Raw genomic sequence first — 22,466 nt, forward strand, 5'->3', positions numbered from 1 at the left:
GTTAAAGTGTCATTTTGCATAAATGAGAAATGATGCAAGTGTAAGAACTTTCACTGCAGGTCCTCCCCAGGTTACAAATGACCATCGTATGTACAGCCATATATAAGCAAGACCAGTGGGATGGATTTGCCGGCTGTTGCAACCATCTTCTGCCATGTGGGAACAGTTCACATATCTGAATAGTTGTGCTAATTGCCCTGGTTTAACTACAAATTCACTTTGGTTGGCCTATATTTGTAATTAAATATATTGTTGAACAGCCACCTTTCTGACGCAAACTAATCATGTTATGAAGAGTTCTCAGGAATGGAACCCTGCGTAATTGGGAAGGACCAAAATTTGGAGGCAGAGATTTGGTATTCAAATTCAGAAGATATTAAAACACACTGGATGGAAAAAGGAATAATGCAATTGTTTTTGAATAATTCAGAAATGTTAGCTGTATGTTTAAGAATATTCGATATATTCTGTAAATTCTGAATATTTTTTGTAAATACACAATGCACATTTACAAAAAATATTCAGAATTTACAGAATATATCGAATACTGGTAAAACTTCCCATAAAAACCTTCACCCAACTTCTTAATCATTTAACAAAAATCCAAGATATGTTCCTCTGTATCATGAGAAGCATGCTGTTATACCGAAGATTAAATGTGTAAAGTGCATTTTTTCCAAGTCACCATTGGAATCTCATCACAAAACTATCAAGCTCTATTGCAAATTATCTATTTTTAACATAGGTTTTTCAAATGGAGCACACAACATGTACCAAATGTAATATCACAGAGATAAATACATACCAGTTGTGGACCATCAGTTTCTGCACTGCCAAAAGTGCATTGTACCGAACCTGCTGATCTTCATGATGCATATGGTTCATTACAAGTTGTTTGCCTCCAAGCTGTTCAATTACACTGGGGGGAAAAATACACATTCTCAACGAATACAGAAAGTTAGCAATTTATTTTTGAAAAAATGACTTAATTGCTTGTTGCAATTACTCAAGATTGACAAGTAGAATAAAAACTGAAATAACAGTACTATAATGCTGCTCAAGATCCCAAGGCACATCTAATCAACAAGTTATTCTGCAGTATAATCGCTAGATTATACACAAACACAACATCCAATTGCTTTACAATGAACAATGTCAAATTAATCTGCTTTGATCATGTTGGCTGTGAACGATGACTCCTGACCCGGGGAATTGTAGAGTTGCTGTTCTTTAAGAAAGTGTTAGGTGACACTTTTGAAGAATATAAAAGTGGATAAGTCTCCAGGTCCTGATAGGATATTCCCTAGGACATTGAGGGAAGTTAGTGCAGAAATAGCAGGGGCTATGACGGAAATATTTCAAACGTCATTAGAAACAGGGATGGTGCCGGAAGATTGGCGCATTGCGCATGTTGTGCCTTTGTTTAAAAAAGGTTCTAAAAGTAAACCTAGCAATTATAGACCTATTAGTTTGACGTCTGTGGTGGGAAAATTAATGGAAAAGATACTTAGGGACAATATATATAATTATTTGGATAATCAAGGCCTGATTAGAAACAGTCAACATGGATTTGTGCCTGGAAGGTCATGTTTGACTAATCTTCTTGAATTTTTTGAAGAGGTTACCAGGGAAATTGATAAGGGCAAGGCTGTGGATGTTGTCTATATGGACTTCAGTAAGGCATTTGACAAGGTTCCACATGGAAGGTTGATTAAGAAGGTTAAATCGTTGGGTATTAATAGTGAGGTTGCAAGATGGATTCAACAATGGCTGAATGGGAGATACCAGAGGGTAATGGTTGACAATTGTATGTCAGGTTGGAGGCCAGTGTCTAGTGGAGTGCCCCAAGGATCTGTGTTGGGTCCACTGTTGTTTGTCATTTACATTAATGATCTGGATGATGGTGTAGCAAATTGGATTAGTAAATATGCAGATGATACTAAGATAGGTGGAGTAGTTGATAGTGAGGTAGATTTTCAAAGTCTACAGAGAGACTTGGGCCTTTTGGAAGGGTGGGCTGAAAGATGGCAGATGGAGTTTAATGCTGATAAGTGTGAGGTGCTGCATTTTGGTAGGACAAATCAAAATAGGACGTACAGGGTAAATGGTAGGGAATTGAGGAATGCAGTGGAACAGAGGGATCTGGGAATAACTGTGCATTGTTCCCTGAAGGTGGAATCTCATGTGGATAGGGTGGTGAAGAAGGCGTTTGGTATGCTTGCCTTTATAAATCAGAGCATCGAGTATAGAAGTTGGGATGTAATGTTGAAATTGTACAGGGCATTGGTGAGGCCGAATCTGGAGTATGGTGTGCAGTTCTGGTCGCCAAATTATAGGAAGGATGTCGACAAAATGGAGAGGGTACAGAGGAGATTTACTAGAATGTTGCCTGAGTTTCAGCACTTAGGCTACAGAGAGAGGTTGAATAGGTTGGGTCTTTATTCTTTGGAGCGTAGAAGGTTGAGGGGGGACTTGATAGAGGTTTTTAAAATTTTGAGAGGGACGGACAGAGTTGACGTGGGTAGGCTTTTCCCTTTGAGAGTGGGGAAGATTCCAACAAGGGGACATAGCTTCAGAATTGAGGGACAAAGGTTTAGGGGTAACATGAGGGGGAACTTCTTTACTCAGAGGGTTGTGGCTGTATGGAATGGGCTTCCGGTGGAAGTGGTGGAGGCTGGCTCGATTTTATTATTTAAGAGTAAATTGGATAGGTATATGGATAGGAGGGGATTGGAGGGTTATGGTCTGAGTGCAGGTAGATGAGACTACGTCAGGGAGAATGGTCGGCGTGGACTGGTAGGGCCGGACAGGCCTGTTTCCATGCTGTAGTTGTTATATGTTATATTTTGAGTAGGAGCTTTGGTTTAAAATCTAATTCAGAGCCCGACAAACGACGATTCTAAGCTAAAATGGCTCAGCCCACCACATGACCAAACCCAAGAACCAGAGAAACCAGAGAAATGGAGGCGGTTTGGCTGACGAGTGAGGCGGCCTGATCTCGTGTACGTGTCTCCTGTGTTCGGGGTCACAGCTGGCAGAGTTGAGGGCGGGTGCAGTCGTGACAGTGGATGCCCTCTGCGGCGGGGTTATGCCGCCTGCACTGGTTGGTCAATGTCCAAGTGTGCCGGCTTAAGAAGGTCCACAGAGACATTCTCATGCCTGCCGCCCATGTTGATAACAAAAGTCGTGACACCGTGTTGCAGTACCTTGAAGGGTCCCTCGAAAGGCCTTTGCAGTGGCGTATGGTGGGAATCGTGGCGAAGGAAAACATACTGGCAGTCCTGGAGGGCAGGTGGGATGTACGCGGTGGTGAGTCCGTGGCGGGACGTTGGGACTGGACAGAGCGTTCCCACCTTCTCACGGAGTTGCATCAGCAGGGTCGTGGGTGGTTCCTGATATCCTCGTGCCGCTGGGATGAAATCCCCCCCCCCGGGACCGTAAGCGGGGCGCCGTACACCAGCTCGGCGGAGGAAGTTGCCAGGTCCTCCTTTGGGGCAGTGTTATGGCCAGCAGGACCCACGGCAACCCATCCATCCAGTCCGGGCCCATAAGCAGTGCCTTTAGGGATGCCTTCAGGTGCCAGTGAAAACCCTTCACGAGGCCGTTTACTTGAGGGTGGTAAGCCGCAGTGTGGTTCAGCTTAGTGGATGGCACTGATGGCGGTGAGGGACAACGCATGTGCGACCCAGTTGCTCTTGCCTGCGATGTGCTGGACACAAGTCGTGTACTCTGAGATGTAGGCCAAGAGATGCTGCTGTCAGGATATCCAGGGATCAGAGACTTTGGAAAAGGCAAACGTGAGCGGCTTGTGGTCAGTGAAAGCTGTGAAATCCCTGCCCTCGAGGAAGTAGCGGAAATGCCGGATGGCCAGGTAGAGCCAGGGCCGGATTAAGCTAGTGCAGGGCCTGTAGCTAGGGTTGCCAACTTCCTCACTCCCAAAAACAAGACAAGGTGACGTCACTGCCCCACGTGACCTCACCCAGCCAGCGGCCACGTGCTCCCGCTCCACTAATGGCAGTCGTCCGGGCCGGGAGGCGGGTTGCTAAGCAACCTCCGTTAGGCGGCGCCCGGGCCTACAGTGTCAGGAGGTAGACACAAAATGCTGGAGTAACTTAGTGGGTCAGGCAGCGTCTCGGGAGAGAAGGAATGGGTGACGTTTGGGGTCGAAACCTTTGGGAAGGGTCGCGACCCGAAATGTCACCCATCTTCTGTTGGACCTCCATGAGGTGGGCGGCGAGGACTTCACCATGGGGGACGAAAGTATCCACAAACTGAAGAAGGCGAAGTAGAGGAAGGGGTGAGGATTTGGCTCCGAGGAAGGCGCTTGATCCAGACTGCGAGAAGACTACGACTCCGTGGAGCAAGACGGCGACGAGCCAGGCTCTCAACGCTCGGTGGAGGGGTGGATCCTGTTTGTGACCGGGGTCCATGATGATTGGAAACCACTGAGGACATCCACGACAAGTTTGCCGAGTATGGTGAGATCAATAACCTGCACCTTAACTTGCACATCGGATACCTTAAGGGCTACGCTCTGGTGGAGTACGAGACCTAGGCTACAAGGAGGCGCAGGCGGCCATGGAGGGTTTGAACGGGTCGGAGCTGGCCAGGCAGCCCATCAGCGTGGACTGGGGCTTTGTTCGGGGGCCCCCGAGGAGCAAGAGGCGGAGTGGCCGCAGGAGAAGCCGGAGCCCAACCGGAAGCGTCACTGAGCCGGGACGGAGTGACCGGTGAGACGGAGCATTTAGTGCGGGGCCCGCAAAAATGCAGGGCCCATAGCATATGCTACTTTTGCTGCTAGGTTAATCTGGCACTGGGTAGAGCGCGAGGAGCTCCCGGTCGAAAGCGCTGTATTTCTGCTCGGGGGTCTCAGGTGATGACTGAAAAAAGCGAGGGGCTGCCAGTTTCCATTTATTAGTTGTTTCAATAGATAATAGGTGCAGGAGTAGTCTATTCAGCCCTTCGAGCCAGCACTGCCATTCAATGTGATCATGGCTGATCATTCACACTCAGTACCCCGTTTCTGCCTTCTCCCCATACCACCTGACTCCACTATCGTTAAGAGCTACATCTAGCTCTCTCTTGAAAGCATCCAGAGAATTGGCCTCCACTGCGTTCTGAGGCAGAGAATTACACAGATTTACAACTCTCTGACTGAAAAAGTTTTTTCTCATCTCCGTTCTAAATGACCTACCCCTTATTCTTAAACTGTGGCCCCTGGTTCTGGACTCCACAAATTTTGGGAACATGTTTCCTGCCTCTAATGTGTCCAATCCCTTAATAATCTTATATGTTTCAATAAGATCCCCTCTCTTCTTTCTAAATTCCAGCGTATACAAGCCTAGTCGCTCCAGTCTTTCAACATACGACAGTCGCGCCATTCCGGGAATTAATCTAGTGAACCTACGCTGCACGCCCTCAATAGCAAGAATATCCTTCCTCAAATTTGGAGACCAAAACTGCACACAGTACTCCAGGTGCGGTCTCACTAGGGCCCTGCACAACTGCAAAAGGACCTCTTTGCTCCTATACTCAACTCCTCTTGTTATGAAGCACCACCCACGGCTGTGCCAGATGCGTCGACAGTGGGAGCTGTTGGCTCATTGGCCTGTGGATGTACCAGCATCGTCGCCTTTGCCAGCGCCTCTTTGGCGTTGTTGAACGCAGACGTGGCTGCGTCGTCCCAAACAAGCTCTTTCGGCTTGTTGGCCAAGGCCTTGAACAGCAGTTGCATGATCCTGGCGGCTGCTTGCACGAAACGGTGATAGAAGTTGACCATGCCGACAAACTCTTGCAGTCTCTTCACCGTAGAGGGTTTGGGAAACTTGTGAATGGCCTCAACCTTGGTCGGGAGCGGGATCGCACCATGCTGGTTGATGTGGTGGCCGAGGAAGCTGATGGAAGGGAGGCCAAACTGACACTGGGCAAGGTTGATGGCCAGGCCATGCTCATTGAGCCGCTGGCGGAGCCGCCGCAGGTGTGCGCGGTGTTCCTGATGAGAGCGGCTGGTAACGAGAATGTCGTTGAGGTAGATGAACACGAAGTCCAGCCCGCGGCCCACCGTATCCATGAGCCGTTGGAAAGCCTGGCCGGCGTTCTTGAGGCCGAAAGGCATCTGTAGGAACTCAAAAAGCCCGAATGGGGTGATGAGAGCCGTCTTGGGGATATCGTCCGGGTGGACCGGAATCTGATGGTAGCCACGTACCAGGTCGATTTGGGAAAAAAACGTTGGCACCATCCAGATTGGCCGTGAAGTCCTGGATGTGAGGGACAGGGTACTGGTCGGCTTGTGACGTCGTTGAAACAGCAGATCATGTCCAGTCCACGCAAGAGTTCGAGCCCGACAAACAACGGTTCAAAGCTAAAATGGCTCAGCCCGCCACAATATCTTCTTACATCAAGATCAGACTTTGACACTTGAATGTTGGAAGATGACACCAGAACGTGGTAACATTTTACATGCTGTCCCAGAAGAGAGCGTATCACTGTATCTCAATACATGTGTCAATATTAAACTAAAACTATGCTGGATGCATATTGTCCCTGTATATATGCAAGTTCTTGATTTTAGTTCAATGTTACCCCTCGCATTTTTAAATCCCAATGTTTAATTAAACAAGCGAATCCATCATATGACTTGCTGGTTTTGCATCATTTCAACTACTTTCTTAAATGCTTTCAAACTTTTATCTTTAGGTTTATCTAGTAACAATTATGCCAACTTTAATGTGATAATTTCACCACATCCTAACAAAGTTTGCGTTAGGTAAATTAAAGATTCTAGAGTCCATGACTCCAATTTAAAATCTTCATTTGGTAATCTTCCCCAGCTCTTCCTAATCTCAAAAAAAAGTGATCACTATTAGCCTGGATATTACCTTATGATAAAAATATTAGCCAATTCCATTTACTATTACATCCAAAATTGCCTGTTTTCATCACTTTCTAAAGCCCATTTTAGAAATCTATATTCTGAATTAATCTTAACGGTCCATTTGGAGACACAAGAAACTGCCAATGCTGTTCTACAAAAAAAGTCACTGTGCTGGAGTAACTCAATGGAATAGGCAGCGACCCTAGAGAACATGGACAGGTGACGTTTCGGATCGGGACCCTTCCACGGACATAAATCCATTTGTTTTATTACTTTAGACATTTTATCTCTCCCAGTCCAACTAAAAACTAGAATTTCCAAAACAACATTTTCCTTTTGTTATGTTATTCTCTGATCTCTATGCATACATATCCCACTACACCAATGCTGTGAGTAGACATGTAAGCAACTCCCAACAGTCATTACCTAATTAAAAATTAAGATCGTTTAACTGTCATATGTACCAGGATCATTTGATAAGGTTCCACATGCTAGGCTGCTCTGGAAGGTTAGATCGCATTGGATCCAGGGAGAGCTGAATAGTGGAGTGGCTTTGTGGAAGTAAGCAGAGAGTGATGGTGAAAGGTTGCTTATCAGACTGGAGGAGGACTGTGACTAGTGATGTGCTGTGGGGATTAGTTCTGGGCCCATTGCTGTCAATGGTTTATATCAACAATTTGGATGAAAATGTGCAAGGCATGATTAGTAAGTTTGCAGATTACACTTACGTGGGTGGTATCGTACGTGTACCAAAAATTAGAGCAGGGTTTTGATCAGCTGGGCAAGTGGGCTGAGGAATGGTCAATGGAAATTAATGCAGATAAGTGTGAACTGTAGCATTTTTGGGTAGTCAAACCAGAGCAGGACCTTCACGGTGAATGGCAGGGCCTTGGGGAGAGCAGAGGGATCTCAGAGCACAGATACATAGTTCCTTGAAAGTTATGCCACAAGTTATATCAAGTTATGATATGGTGGTCAAAAGGCTTTCAGTACATTGGCCTGAATCTGTCAAGATGTTGAATATAGAAGTTGGGACATTGTTACAGTTGTACAAGATGTTGGTGAGGCCACATATAGAGTATCATGTTTAGTTCTGGTGGCTCTGCTATAAAAAGGATGTCATTAAACTGGAAAGGATGCAACAAGATTTATATAGATGTTGCCAGGACTTGAGGGCTTGAGCTTTTGGGAGAGGTTGGGCAGGCTAAGACTTTATTTCTTGGAGTACAGGAGGTTCAGGGGTGATCTTATTGAAGTGCATAAGATCATGAGGGGGACAGATAGGGTGAATGAACAGACCATATTACCAAGAGTAGAGGCATCGAAAACCAGAGGACAAGGTTTATGGTGCGATGGGAAAGATTTAAATGAAGCCTGAGAGGCAACCTTTTCCACACAGAGAGTGGTGAATATATGAAATGAGCTGCCAGAGGATGTAGTTGAGGCAGTACTAAAACAACATTTAAAAAGACATTTGGACAAGTACATGGTGAGGGAAAGTTTAAAAGGGATATGGATGAAATGAGCGACTAGCATAGATGGGGCATCTTGGTTGAGTTGAGCCAAAGGGCCCGTTTCCATGCAGTTTAGCTCCAGGACTTTAACAGAACAATGAAATTCTTGTTTGGTGCAACTGTACTTAATCAGCCACACCAAAACCCTTTTCTATAGTTTCCAAATAAAATTTGACTTTTGACATGGATGATTTACATATTTTTGTAGTTTTAACTCCCACTCCAGAGAACAGAGCTTATGAGCCAGACTGACATCCAAGGCAAAGTTTTGCACCGATGGAGTGGCTGCCTTTCAGAATACCCTATTCGCTCCTTTAGGTAATTGCTAGAGATCAAGTACTAAGCAGTGCTGGTGAGAAAATTTAGTGAATATTTGTATCTGCTCCCTTTCTTGGAAGAATCTTGCAGAAGCTAACTACAGGTTTTCTTCTGCCTCTGCCAGGAATTTTATCATTACACAATAAAAGATGCATGAAGTTGCTGAGAGTCAGTAGGTATAGATTGGTGGTCTTTTTTTAACCAATTTGCATCCATTCATAGCAGTGTCAAAATCCCTAGCCAATTTGAACCTTCTGTTACAAGATAAATTATTCCTGGGCGATGCATCTCAATTATATACTAACCTTGAAGATGCGTTGCAAATTTACTGAATTGATACCAAAGCTAAAAGGATTAAATACAAAGTTGGGTTAAATACAAAGTCAAGTTAAATGCGTTATGTTTGTGTTCCTTTGAAGGAGGAGTGATCAAAACAGGCTCAACTGTTTTGGAATAACACAGACAATTCTTCATGCAGAGGATACTGGAAGATAATAACTTTCTCTTCTACGAGTTTGCTGGGGCTTTGGTAGGGCGTGCAGGTGTCACAAAACAATAATTTCACAATGGCCAAAAGGAACACAAGCTACAGAAATTAGTTGCGAGTTAAAATACAGAATGAGTCAGGATCTAACTCATTGCCATTTTAGAGCAATTGAATGGCTTAAACCCATTTCCCTCAAAATAATTTAAACATTTAATGAGTTTCACCTAGGAGTGCACAATGCTGCCAATCAGAAACAAGATTTTTAATCCAATGGGTACATATTAACATTTGTACTATTGATCATTTCAGCAACTGAATTTAAATGACATGCAGGAAATAATTTGTAAAGAAAATTAGTTCTGTCCTTTAGCTCTGTTCTGGTTACAGAACCCTTAAGATAACCTAACAAAACAAACAAGCCCAACATAATATTGGGGAAGGATCTCATATTTCCACTGCCTTCTGCGTGAAAAAGTGACATCACTTCCAAACAGAATATGGAATGCATGTGGTGAATGCAAGCACCAGCTATCGAATTCATAAATTATTGATAAAATAAACTACTCATTTTCATCGTAAATATCCAAAAATCGATGATTATATTTTCTATAATTTTTTAATCAGTGACAATTTCTTACCGTTTTCCTCGAGGATAATGACGCACATATTCACCCACATCATGTGCAGCCACAGCCAAGACTTGAGGGTCATCAGAGACTTCCAAAAGCCTTGTTAAAATCCTTCACAAGAGAAAATTATAATGCAATATCATCATGTATTTCTTTCACATTATAATCAATAATTGAGTTGCATAAATCCTTCCCAACTTACTCTCTGATGACCTTCACAAATTCTAGATATTTGCAGCAACTGTTGAGAATCAATACTAACTTAAAGAATAAAATGAGTTGACCATATTATCTGCTTCAGATATTGAGCACTTGTGCAGTGGTGTCAATGAACAATCCAATTGCACAGCGCAGGTAATTAACTTGCCATTTCATTGAATTGGCAATAACATTATGCAAAATGTCATCAAATTTTTCTTCTATGCAACACATCTGGAATACCAACTTGCAGAACTTAGGCTTGAATGCCAATGCATTCAAGTGCAGTAACTACAAAAGTGTTGAAATTAAATTTACTTCAGCAATTCATAATTTTTCTCATTCAATCTTGCAGCGTTTTCGCGCCAGAATTTTTCTGATTTGTGAACAGGGCTCCATTCCAGACGTCCTGACTTCAGTTCAGAGCTGTATTCATCAAAGGAACTGAAAGCAGAGAATTCAGAATTGGGATTACAAGAGAAGGAGAGGACAAGGGAAATTAAAATCAATGCTACATCGATACAAAACAACAAATGCTCTGAAAGTCAGTGAACAAAAATTTACAGGCCATTGTAGTAGATCATTTGGCCACTTGCACCAAACGTTTGCATTTATGTTCACATGTGCTTTCCTCTGCCCTTCCTTAAACTAACTTTCATCAGATTATCTCCTTCCCCTTTATAATTGTCTCAGCTCTCCCTAGTTGCATTCACTTCAATCATTCTTTGAGGAACATTCTCACTTGTCTAGATCAAGTTGTTTCTTCTATGCTCATTTTATATTTACTACTTCTATCATATGGAATGCTTGCTGCAAATTTGTAATTCCATCTTATTTTCACAAAACAAAAATGAAGCAGCCCTTGCTTTCATGTGGCAAGACCTGCACACTATTTAAACATTGCTCAATAAAAAGAAACAAACCTTTATGCCATACCATACCAGGTAATGACCAGGCCTAACTACAAACAACATTCAATGGCATTATATTGCCAAATTTCTCATTACCACTAACCAGAAAGTTTACTAAACAATGAGGAGAGATACTACAGCTACAAGACCAAGCCAAAAGTTGGGTATCCTGCATTTCACTCCTTCATGTTGCGGCTGTATAAAAATTTGGTCAGGCCATATTTGGATTAGTCTGTGCAGTTCTGATTGTTGCAATTTCGGAAAGATGTGGAGCCTTTGAAGATGGCGTAGAAGAGAATTACCAGAATGCTGCCTGGAATCAAACATCCATGACAGAATGAGAGGATGGACAAATTTGGATTATTTTCCCTTGAGAGTCAGAGGCTGAGAAGTAACCTGATGGAAATATATCAAATTATGAGAGGCATCGATAGGAGGCATGAAGAAATGGATGCACATGACAATTGCACGTCTCTGATTTAAGCTCTTTTTACCAAAAGCTGTTGCCACACCACACCTTCAGTCACAGTGAAATACTAACATAACTAACCTAAGATCTTGGACACTTTCTCCAAGCTTTTCCAAAAGAAATTTGATGTCATCAGCAATGTCTTCATCATCATATTTCTGCTGTTCAAGGTTTTCCAGCTGTTTAAGAACTTTGCACTGAATCATTGCAAGTGCATATTCCTGATGCGTCTCCCTTTCTGCCGATTTCTCCAGAAGATTCTGTTAAAATAACCAAACGTTCTTTATATTTAAAAAAAACATTTGAAAACTTAAATTGCACACATTTTTTGTTATTGAAGTTCCTGGCATTTATCAATGCTCAATTGAAAAACAAAGCATGTGCTGATAACACAAACAATTTCAAGAACAAAATGCTCATTTTCACCCTGTGGTTTGTTTTGGGGAGAAATGGTAATTACCCACAGAAAACACTGGAGGTCAAGACTGAACCAAGCTGTAGGAGCTGTGAGGTTCAATCCTCTCTCAAAATCTCAGGATGTGAACACCATTTGTGGGTCAGCTGGTAAATGAACAATTCTTTTGAGGCTTACAGTAATGTGTCCTTTCTATCACCCTACCAAAACACAACCAGCATTACATCCCCCAACACAGAGTTACTGCTGAAGCTTAACTGGAACAATGGTGCAACTAGAGATTAATCATAACTGCAGCCTGACGACTTTAGTCATCTTTGACTTCTGGATAGTCTTGATCTCCAGCAATCCACATAGGAATTTTCCAAGGAAGATAGAAGGTTCCTTAAATTAAATCACTGTTGCAACTCTGAAAGGAGCACGTGAATTTGCAAATATGGTCATAAATAACCTCCAATAATAAGGGATATCCTTTCCTACTCAGATCTGAGAGGCAGTCTGCTCCTCTTCAATTTATACTGGGCTGTGTGCTTCTGTCGAATGAACTCAAGGATCTCTTTGCCATGCCACACCCTGCCACAAGTTGCTCCTATCCAAAAGTCTTTTAATTACAGACATGACTATTCCTTTAATGGTACACTCACAGCCCACTCCTCCCCCAAGGTAAGAATTCACACTCCAACATTGGAAAGGAATACTTTATTGTCACATGTGACAAGGCACAGTGAAATTCTTTGCTTGTGTATCCAAGGTATGCAGAATGTCAAACATTGTGACAGTTTCCAAATAATTATCAGTGTGGGGAATATTAATGTGCTGGGGCAGTTTGAGATCAAGGAGATGGTGTTGGGGCTCATGAAGAGCATAAACATGGATAAATCCCCAGGGACTGATGGGGTCTATCCAAGGTTATTGAGAAAGGCAAAAAAGGAGATTACAAGGGCCTAACAAAGATCTTGGTATTCTCTCTAGCCACAGGAGAAGTCCCAGAGGACTGAACAATAGCCAGGGTTGTCTTGTATGATCATATAAAGCATGAATATTGATTTCTCAAACTTCAAGTAGCCCTTGCATCCCTACTTTCTCCAACTTTCTCCATTCCTCCCCCACCCTAGTCGTCGTCCTGGTGAGTTTCATTGCCTGTATAACTCGTTTTCACCAGCCCACAGTTAACAATGGACCATTTCCTTGATCATCCTCACTTTATTGCATATCGTTCAAATCTTTGTTCTGTATCTCTCTATATCACCGTCTATATCTCTCATTTCCCTTTATCCTAACTCTCAGTCTGAAGCAGGGTCTCGACCCGCAACGTCACCTATTCTTTTCGCCAGAGATGCTACCTGACCTAAAAACCTCGTTATTTACGAAATAGATACAAAAATAAGTGGAAGGGCAGGTAATGTAGAGAAAGCAGGGACTCTGCAGTAGGGCTTGAACAGGTTGGGAGAGTGGGCAGCGAAGTGGCAGATGGAATATAGCGTGGAGTCATGCATTTTGGTAGAAGGAATAAAGGCATAGATATTTTCTAAATAGACTATGCCTGGAGAATCCAAAAATCAGAGGTGCAAAGGGACTTGGGAGTGCTGGTGCAGGATTCCCAAAAGGTTAATCTGCAAGTCGAATCGGTAGTAAAGAAAGCAAACTCAATGCTAGCATTTATTTCAAGAGGGCTTGTACACAAAAACAGGGATGTAATGCTGAGGCTCTATGAGGCACTGGTAAGGCCACATTTGGAATATTGTGAGCAATTTGGGCGCCAGGATGAGTAGGTTAACCTATGATGAGCATTTGTCGGCATTGGGCCTGTGCTCACTCGGGTTTAGAAGAATGAGGGGGACCTCATTGAAACATACAGAATGAAGGTATCACAAAATGCTGGAGTAACTCAGCGGGTCAGGCAGCATCTCTGGAAAGAAGGAATGGGTAACGTTTCGGGTCGAGACCCTTCCTTAAATTTAAATTTAGAAACATACAGAATAGTGAAAGGCTTGGATAGAGTGGATGTGGAGAGGATGTTTCCACTAGTGGGAGAATCTACGACTAGAGGTCATAGCCTTAGAATTAGATATTGTTTTTGGAAGGAGATGAGGAGAAAATTATTTCGTCAGAGGGTGGTGAATCTGTGGAATTCTTTGCCAGAAGGCTGTGGAAGCCAAGTCAGTGGATATTTTTAAGGCAGGGATAGATAGATACTTGATTAGTACAGGTGTCAGAAGTTATGGCAGGAGATTGGGGTTAGGAGGGAATATGAGAAAATATAAGAAGATAATAACTGCAGACGCTGGTACAAATCGATTTATTCACAAAATGCTGGAGTAACTCAGCGGGTCAGGCAGCATCTCGGGAGAGCAGGAATGGGTGACATTTCGGGTCGAGTCCCTTCTTCAGACTGATGTCAGGGGGGCGGGACAAAGGAAGGATATAGGTGGAGACAGGAAGATAGAGGGAGATCTGGGAAGGAGGAGGGGAAGGGAGGGACAGAGGAACTATCTAAAGTTGGAGAAGTCGATGTTCATACCACTGGGCTGCAAACTGCCCAGGCGAAATATGAGGTGCTGTTCCTCCAATTTCCGGTGGGCCTCACTATGGCACTGGAGGAGGCCCATGACAGAAAGGTCAGACTGGGAATGGGAGGGGGAGTTGAAGTGCTCGGCCACCGGGAGATCAGTTTGGTTAATGCGGACTGAGCGCAGGTGTTCAGCGAAGCGATCGCCGAGCATGCGCTTGGTTTCGCCGATGTAAATAAGTTGACATCTAGAGCAGCGGATGCAATAGATGAGGTTGGAGGAGGTGCAGGTGAACCTTTGTCTCACCTGGAAAGACTGTTTGGTCCTTGGATGGAGTTGAGGGGGGAGGTAAAGGGACAGGTGTTGCATCTCGTGCGGTTGCAGGGGAAAGTGCCCGGGGTTAGGGTGGTTTGGGTAGGAAGGGACGAGTGGACCAGGGAGTTACGGAGGGAATGGTCTCTGCGGAACGCAGAGAGGGGAGGGGATGGGAAGATATGGCCAGTGGTGGGGTCCCGTTGTAGGTGACGGAAATGTTGGTGGATGATATGTTGGATCCGCTGGCTGGTGGGGTGGAAGGTGAGAACGAGGGGATTCTGTCCTCGTTGCGAGTGGGGGGAAGGGGAGCAAGAGTGGAGCTGCGGGATTTAGAAGAGACCCTAGTGAGAGCCTCATCTATAATGGAGGAGGGGAGGGAGAGATAGATCAGCCATGATTGAATGGCGGAGTGGACTTGATGGGTCAAATGGCCTAATTCTACTCCTATCACATGACCATATGACCCATTTGTGTCCATCTTCGAGCAGAGTTCAAATCCTTACTGATCCTTAAATTCATAAATTTAGCCTTCAAGCAGGTTACAATTATGCAAAGGATCTTAATGAAGGCAGAATAATTTTGCCAACATCTCACTCTGGTATAGTTTTTGAAGCCAACATGATACCAAGTAGATACAGTGGTAATACCTGGAGCTTTTATTTTGCAAGCAGTCCAAGCAACACATGTACATACGTACCCTAAATGTTGCCAGGATGATCCTGGTTACTTTCTCTTTCACAGACTCTTGAAGAATATCGGACAAAGCTGGGACAATGTTCAGTCTGCGTAGATGTTCACATAATTGTGGACTAAAGGCCAATAACCAGAAGGAGAATATCATCTGATACTGTAACTGGAAGCCACATTTATTGTTTATAACAGCTATAATGCTGAAGGAGAAAAACAGAATTTAAATAAAAATTAGCATTTTTGTTACTTACAATTGTATCTTTAAATTAAAAGTAATCAAAATAGCATCCAAAAAATCTCTCCTTAAAATTTTAAACCAAAAAAATTAAATCGCCCCAAGAAAATCATGGTCAGTGAGTTCCATTGAAAATATTATGATTCACAATGGGCAATGCTAAACCCATTTCATTTTTCCTGATATTTCGAATAAATGAATGAATAAGTTTATTGGCCAAGTATTTACACATACAAGGAATGTGCCTTGGTACTCTGCTCGCAAGTAACACGAACATACAGTAAACAATTAAGAATAAAGCATAAAACATTAAAACATTAAGAATACAACATTACAGTTTAAACATGTGAATGAAATAAACCAGAGCAAAAAGAGACTACAGACTTTTGGTTATCGAGGAGAGCTACTACTCGCAGAAAGAAGCTGTTTTTATGTCTGGCTGCGGCTGCTTTGACAGTCCGGAGTCACCTTCCAGAGGGAAGTGCTTCAAAGAGTTTGTGGCCAGGGTGAGAGAGGTCAGAGATGATCTTGCCCGCTTGCTTCCTGGCCCTTGCAGTATACAGTTCGTCAATGGGAGGAAGGTTGCAGCCAACAACCTTCTTAGCTGATCGAACGATTCGTTGCAGCGTCTGGATGTCGTGCTTGGTGGCTGAGCCAAACCAGACCATGATGGCGAAGGCGAGGACAGGCTCTATGATGGCAGTATAAAACTGGACAATCATTGCCTGTGGCAGATTGTGTTTCCTCAGCTGCCGCAGGAAGTACATCCTCTGTTGGGCCTTTTTCACTGTGGAGTCGATGGTGGCCCCCCCCGTTTAAGGTCCTTGGAGATGGTGGTTCCAAGGAACGTAAATGACTCCACAGATGTGTCTGTGGTGTTGTTGATGGTGAGTGGGGAGAGCTCTCCTAAAGTCTACAATCAGTTCCACTGTCTTAAGAGCATTGAGCTCCAGGTTGTTACGAAGGCACCAGGACGGCAGCTGTGTCACTTCCTGTCTGTAGGACAACTATGCAGCACTTTTGTTTTTTTAGGCAAGAAGCAATGTTAGACTGCCGATACCAAACAATTATCAACTTTTTATTATGTTATCGTTGCTGGAATTTTCTTCTAAAAGAGATAAATTATTCTTTTTGGACTAGATTACTAAAAAAGTTTAAAATAATTACTTTAACCTGCAAAAATTACATTTTCAATAATAAGAGCAAGATACTGTGAAGGTTAGAAATAATAAATAGAGAGAAAGAAATACAGCAGCTAAACAAGAATCTTTGGAGGAAAAATAGTTGACAATTGTTGGATTTATCTAGCTCTACCTCAACTGGCCCAAACCTGATTATTATACCTCCTGACCAAATCCTTTAGTTTCCTTTTCTCTTCGTCACTTTCACCCAGCCGCCTTCTTTCTGAGTTCCTCATTTGAAAACATTCATCCATGATCAGCCTTCCTAGTGCTTAATATTCCAAGGTCCTTCTTAAAGCCAATAATCAGTACAAATAAAATAAGTTGATAACAACCAGTGCTAGTGTTTTTGTTTTGCATTTTTTTACATACTTAATGATAAAAAGATCTGTATTTGGTTTGCCAAAGGATTGGTAAATGTAGATAAATGTAAATGTGAAATTATGCAGGATAGAAAAAAATAAATTGTGAAAAGATAGAAGTACTGCCAATCCAAAGTGTCCCAGAAGAACATGACCAGATTTGTCAAGTTTTTAAAAGAAAAAAAATCACAATTTTTTTTTAAAATGCTTGAGTTTGTTAATCAATGTACTAGAATAGGGGACGGAGGTATATCTACAACTGTACAAAGTCTGTCTAGATCAAATCTAACGTACTACAAACTGCTTTGTGTATCAAACCTCCAGGATACAAACACTTGTTGCTGTGGTAACATGTAACAGTTAGAATTAAATCAATCTCTTTGCAGGAGATATAATTGCTTTTTATTTTAAGTACATTGGTTCATGTCGCACTTATTCTGCCTAGAGAATAGGTTTTGTTTTTCTTTTAGAAGATAAAAGTGGACGGTCTGCATCCCAAATTGACCAGAATGAACTCAAAGGATTAAATTACACAAAGACTACAATAAAAAAGTTCTCTAGAAATTAAAAGGGTTAGATTTAATTTTAAATCTAGGACTGATAGACCATTATCAAAGGCATTAAGGGATTTAGAAAAAGTAAACCCTCCCAGGTTATAGATCAAAAAAAGACAGTGTTGGAGTAATTTAGCAGGCCTGGCAGCATCGCTGGAGAACTTTGATAAGCGACGTTTTGGGTCAGCACTGTTCTTCATTCTGATCATGGGGGTGAGGAGGAGGGGGGAAATAAAGCTTGAAGAGAAGAGGGACAGGACAAAGTTTGACAAATAATAGTTGAGGGGGCTTTTGATAGGCAGATGGTTAGACAATGCCAGAGATGAAAAGACAGAAGATGTAAGACAAAAAGGATTGAGGAGTTGCGAATTGTGAGGTTAGAGGAAGGAATGTAGGTGGAAAGGGTGGTGGAGGGGAGAAATAGGGGATAGGTGCGAGTCCGGGTGGGGCAGGGGTGTTTGAAGTTCCATTTAATTGGAAATCAGCTTGATATTTTTAAGTCAGCTTCTGCAGTTCCCAGTTTCTGGGTCATAGACCAAGTATAATTTCACTGAAAAGAACAAGACAGGCTTCAAGATTTATAGGTTTAATTTCTGTAGTTATGTAATCGTATGAACATCCAGAGTAATGTATTTTCTTGAAATATTCATTACGATGGAATTTAAAAGCCAGCATAAAAATGGAGGTTTGACTAATTGTATAGAACAAATGTACGCTCCTGAAATTCTTACCAGTTCACCCCATCAGCCTCCACCCAAGCAAAACGGTATTCGTTAACTCTTAGCATAAGCTGTAGACAACCTGCCACACACTGCACATATTGGGAACTCTGAAATGAAAAACAATTAAAATGAACATACCAAATTATGAATGCACAACATCGCCATTGCTATTTCTGGAAAAAACGATATCAACTGCCCAGCTTCTAAAGCAGCGGAAAAAAGTCAACACACGAGCACATTTAAAAAAAAAAAACTATGTTCAATTTTCGAAGTAATTTCAATATTCCAGCTGAAAAAAATTCTACATTGAATCAGAATGAATCATGAAATAGCTTGTCTTCATTCCAGGGCATCAGCTGTACGTACAAGTTGTGGCATTTCTGTGACAAATATACAGTTTGTACAATTTATTATGTGGGTTCAGCAATACCAAGAATTTCCATAAAGGGCTCCATGTGCTTTACAGAGGAATATACTCTAAAGCAGAAAAGAAAACCAACTGCATGATCCAGGACCAGCAGCAAGAGCTATTGATCTGCAAATTAGATTCTCATCTTACAATTTTTTGAAAAATTAACGTTTGCAGCCAAGATCAACTGTAAATTAAAATTGCATTCATTTATTTAAAATATATAAATAAGCTTGAAACGGAATCAGAGATGTTACCACTTCCATCACTACTTTCACTCTGAATGCATGCATTCAGTATTCACTGCCTTCTGTTTCACTCTTAAATGCATAATAGATACATTTTAGGGAAAACTAGACCAAGTGGACGCATTGGGCCCAAACCTCTCCTGCATTGGTGCAGCACCCTCTCCTCCCCCTTTCCTCCTTCCCCCCTCCCCCTACCCTCCCACTCCATCCCCCTCAACCCCACTTATCCTCCCTCCTCCCCTCATTCCCTCCCCCCCCCCCTCCCTAGGAGATAGATTTAAACTTAAAAATGTGAATAACTTAAAAAAATAACACTGATTTCAATGAAACATCTTCCATTAGCAGCAAAGGGACGATGGTGAGTAAGGTGGGCTTAAAATTGTCGTGCTATCGGTACCGTTTTGGCTGTAGTTCAGGAACAATCAAACAAACAAGAGTTTTACTATATAGATGTGACCCCCATTAATCTACCAGGTCCAATGAGGACTGGCTCATAATGAAGCCAGTTAGGTTTCCTCTGCACAGCATGAATAAAATCAATATTAATTACGTACATGGTGCAAAATGCTCAAAAATTTCAATCACCTCACGGCGCGGGGTGCGGCTCGGCTGCGGGGCCTAACATCGCCCGCTGCGGCTCGGCCGCTGGACTTTACATCACCTGGTGCGGCTTGGCCGCTGGACTTTACATCCCGGTGCGGCTTGGCCGCTGGACTTTACATCCCGGTGCGGCTTGGCCGCTGGACTTAACAGTGCCCGGTGCAGCTCGGCTGCGGGGCTTAACATCGCCCGGTGCAGCTCGGCTGCGGGGCTTAACATCGCCCGGTGCAGCTTGGCTGCGGGACTTTTCACCGCTGGTGCGGCTCGGCTGCGGGACTTAACATCGCCCGGTGCGGCTCGGCCGCGGGGCTTAACATCGCCCGGTGCAGCTCGGCTGCGGGGCTTTTCATCGCTGGTGCGGCTCGGCTGCGGACTTGACATCGCCCGGTGCGGCTCGACCACGGGACTTAGCTGCGCAAGGCTTGGTCGCGGGCCTTTCATCGCCCGGTTCGGCCGCGAGACGTTTCAGCGCCCGGTGCGGGGACTGTGCGGGTCGGTCGGTGACGAGCTGTCTGTCCGTGGGCGTGGGGAAGAGAGTGGGAGTTTTGTTGCCTCCATCACAGTGAGGGGGTGTTTGGAGTCACTGTGATGGACGTTTGTGTTGGGGTTATGTGTCTTGTGTTCTTTTTTTTTTTCTATGACTGCTATGTAGTTTCGTTCGGTACTTCGGTACCGAACGACAAATAAAGCTCTGTTATACCTGTTATAAAGTGGATAGTATGTGTTGTTTTGACGATGAAGCCTTCATCTAAGCCCAGTAAAAATTTTAACATGCCCATACAGCCGTTGGGTTTAACAAATATGGCCTGTCATTTATGAACACATGCCACTATTTGAACTTGTTACGTTGGAAGCAAACCACACCAACCTCAAGGGTTTTCACATACACAGTTGAATAGATTCATAGATTTATGTCTCTGTGCTTTTCCATTGGGTTTGCTGTACTGTAGACGTCATCAAGACAATGCAAACAAAATTAATGATTCAATAAGGATGTAAATTTATGAACTACTCACTGAAAAATATGAAATACTATGCCTTGTTAAATGAGATGGGACAGAGTTTTAAATAGCACTGTAAAGCACAATTACTGTCCCTGGCTGCTGAACATGCAGCTCTAATTGTGACTTTTCATTCCCTCAATTAGTTCAAATTTCCAGATTTTAAAACAATACTTTAAGAAGCTTATTACTTTATTTTCTCCTCCAATCTGTGTATTGCTTTGGTATTTTGTGCTCTGTAAATATAAAATATTAGAATTATTTACTTTCTGGCCATGTTTGCCAGAGTTGTCCGATCTAATGCCTGCCACCCAGCCACTGGAGGACACACATTTGTTGTTGAATATCATGGTTCCCTAATCACTGACACAAGATTGCAACTGCAGTAGTTACGGAGGAAATTTATAAGCGACCACTAAATTTCCTTCGCAACTTCAATTCTAGTAACAAATACCTCCATTCCCAGTTATAAAAGTTATTTCACATAGTCCTGTACCAAAAATGTATTGTACTGGAGGTACTAGAATTTTGTTGTGCCTTAAATTTTGTTGTGCTGATTTGCTGAGTGGTCCCGGTGTTACCATTTCTATCCCATTAGTCTTATTGAAAAGAAGTTGTTTTTAAGAAAAGCTGTTGTCAACTCACCACAAACTAGTTACATATGCTTGCTTCACACAAAATGGTTGTCATATTTATCAACTCAGCAGACATGTATTCAAATTAATTAATTGCATACAGAGCATTTTGAGATAGCTTCAGATGTTAAATATGGGCAGCAAGTCCTTCACCGAGACCTCTGGAGTAAAATTTGCATAAATTTAAATTTAATCGGCACTATATTACCTTCAGCAACATCAATCACTGACTTCACCACAAGACTATACAGCTCCTGTCCATTCTAAAGTAAAAGTACAAAAATGAATGCAATCTGCATTGTGAGTAGAAAGAAGGCAAAAGTAGCCGTAATGCAGAAACATGGCATTGAGCTCCAGGATGGATTTAATAGATGAGATTTCTATTTTCCATTCACAATGGAATGCTTCAACCCAGAAGATGCAACATCACACTCACCCAAACTTTCATTAGTTCATCAGCTGCTAAAATCCTCATCTACATTACTGTTATTTCAGTTCAGACCATCTTTTTTAAACCAACATCCCACAATTTATCTGCCAACAAGTTCAGACCATCTTTTTTAAACCAACATCCCACAATTTATCTGCCAACAACTGCACTTCAATACCTTTTCCCACCTCCACTCACCCATGGCTTCTGACCTGCTTTTGCTCCATTTGATCATCCTTCCATTTGAAAACACGTTTATATTTAACTCGCACCCCCCTTCCCTCCATGTTACACCGTCCGTCTCCCCCCCCCCCCCCCTCCAATTGGACAGAAATTAGTTTTTGTCCAGCTATAAACAGAGGATGATTATCAGAACACAGTGGCACAGCTCGTAGTGCTGCTACCTCAGAAGCGCAGGCTCAATCCTAACCTCGGGTGCTGTCTATGGAGTTTGCACATTTCACTGTGACCACATGGGTTTCCACCGGGTGCTTCAGTTTCCTCTCACAACCTAACGACGTGCGGGTTAATTTGCCTCAGTAAATTGCCCCCAGTATGTAAGGAGAAGGTGAGAAAGAAGATAACACAGAACTAGTGTGAAATTGTGATCGATGGTTGGCCTAGACTCAGTGGGCCAAAAGATCAGTTTCCATGCTTTATCTCTAAACTAACTCTATCTAGAAACCAAAGGTATCCATTTCTGGATTCAAAATCTGTAGCAAACATCAAAAATGACAAAAGAAACCACTTTAGATTTAC

The 22,466-nt window shown here is 42.9% G+C and overlaps 1 protein-coding gene across 2 annotated transcripts in view; it reads right to left on the minus strand.

Moving 5' to 3' along the window:
* Window positions 1–22,466, minus strand: part of atp6v1h (ATPase H+ transporting V1 subunit H) — a 57,731-nt gene that overhangs the window by 9,302 nt on the left and 25,963 nt on the right. For both annotated transcript variants that reach the window (XM_078397386.1, XM_078397385.1), the window contains 6 exons: window positions 18,394–18,491; window positions 15,338–15,530; window positions 11,482–11,660; window positions 10,339–10,464; window positions 9,832–9,933; window positions 806–919 (listed from right to left, as the gene is read on the minus strand). In XM_078397386.1, the coding sequence (XP_078253512.1) occupies window positions 806–919; window positions 9,832–9,933; window positions 10,339–10,464; window positions 11,482–11,660; window positions 15,338–15,530; window positions 18,394–18,491 (812 nt within the window). The remainder of the gene's footprint in view (window positions 1–805; window positions 920–9,831; window positions 9,934–10,338; window positions 10,465–11,481; window positions 11,661–15,337; window positions 15,531–18,393; window positions 18,492–22,466) is intronic.

The sequence above is a fragment of the Rhinoraja longicauda genome, chromosome 4 (assembly GCF_053455715.1).
Source record: "Rhinoraja longicauda isolate Sanriku21f chromosome 4, sRhiLon1.1, whole genome shotgun sequence".
Lineage (NCBI taxonomy): Eukaryota > Metazoa > Chordata > Chondrichthyes > Rajiformes > Arhynchobatidae > Rhinoraja > Rhinoraja longicauda.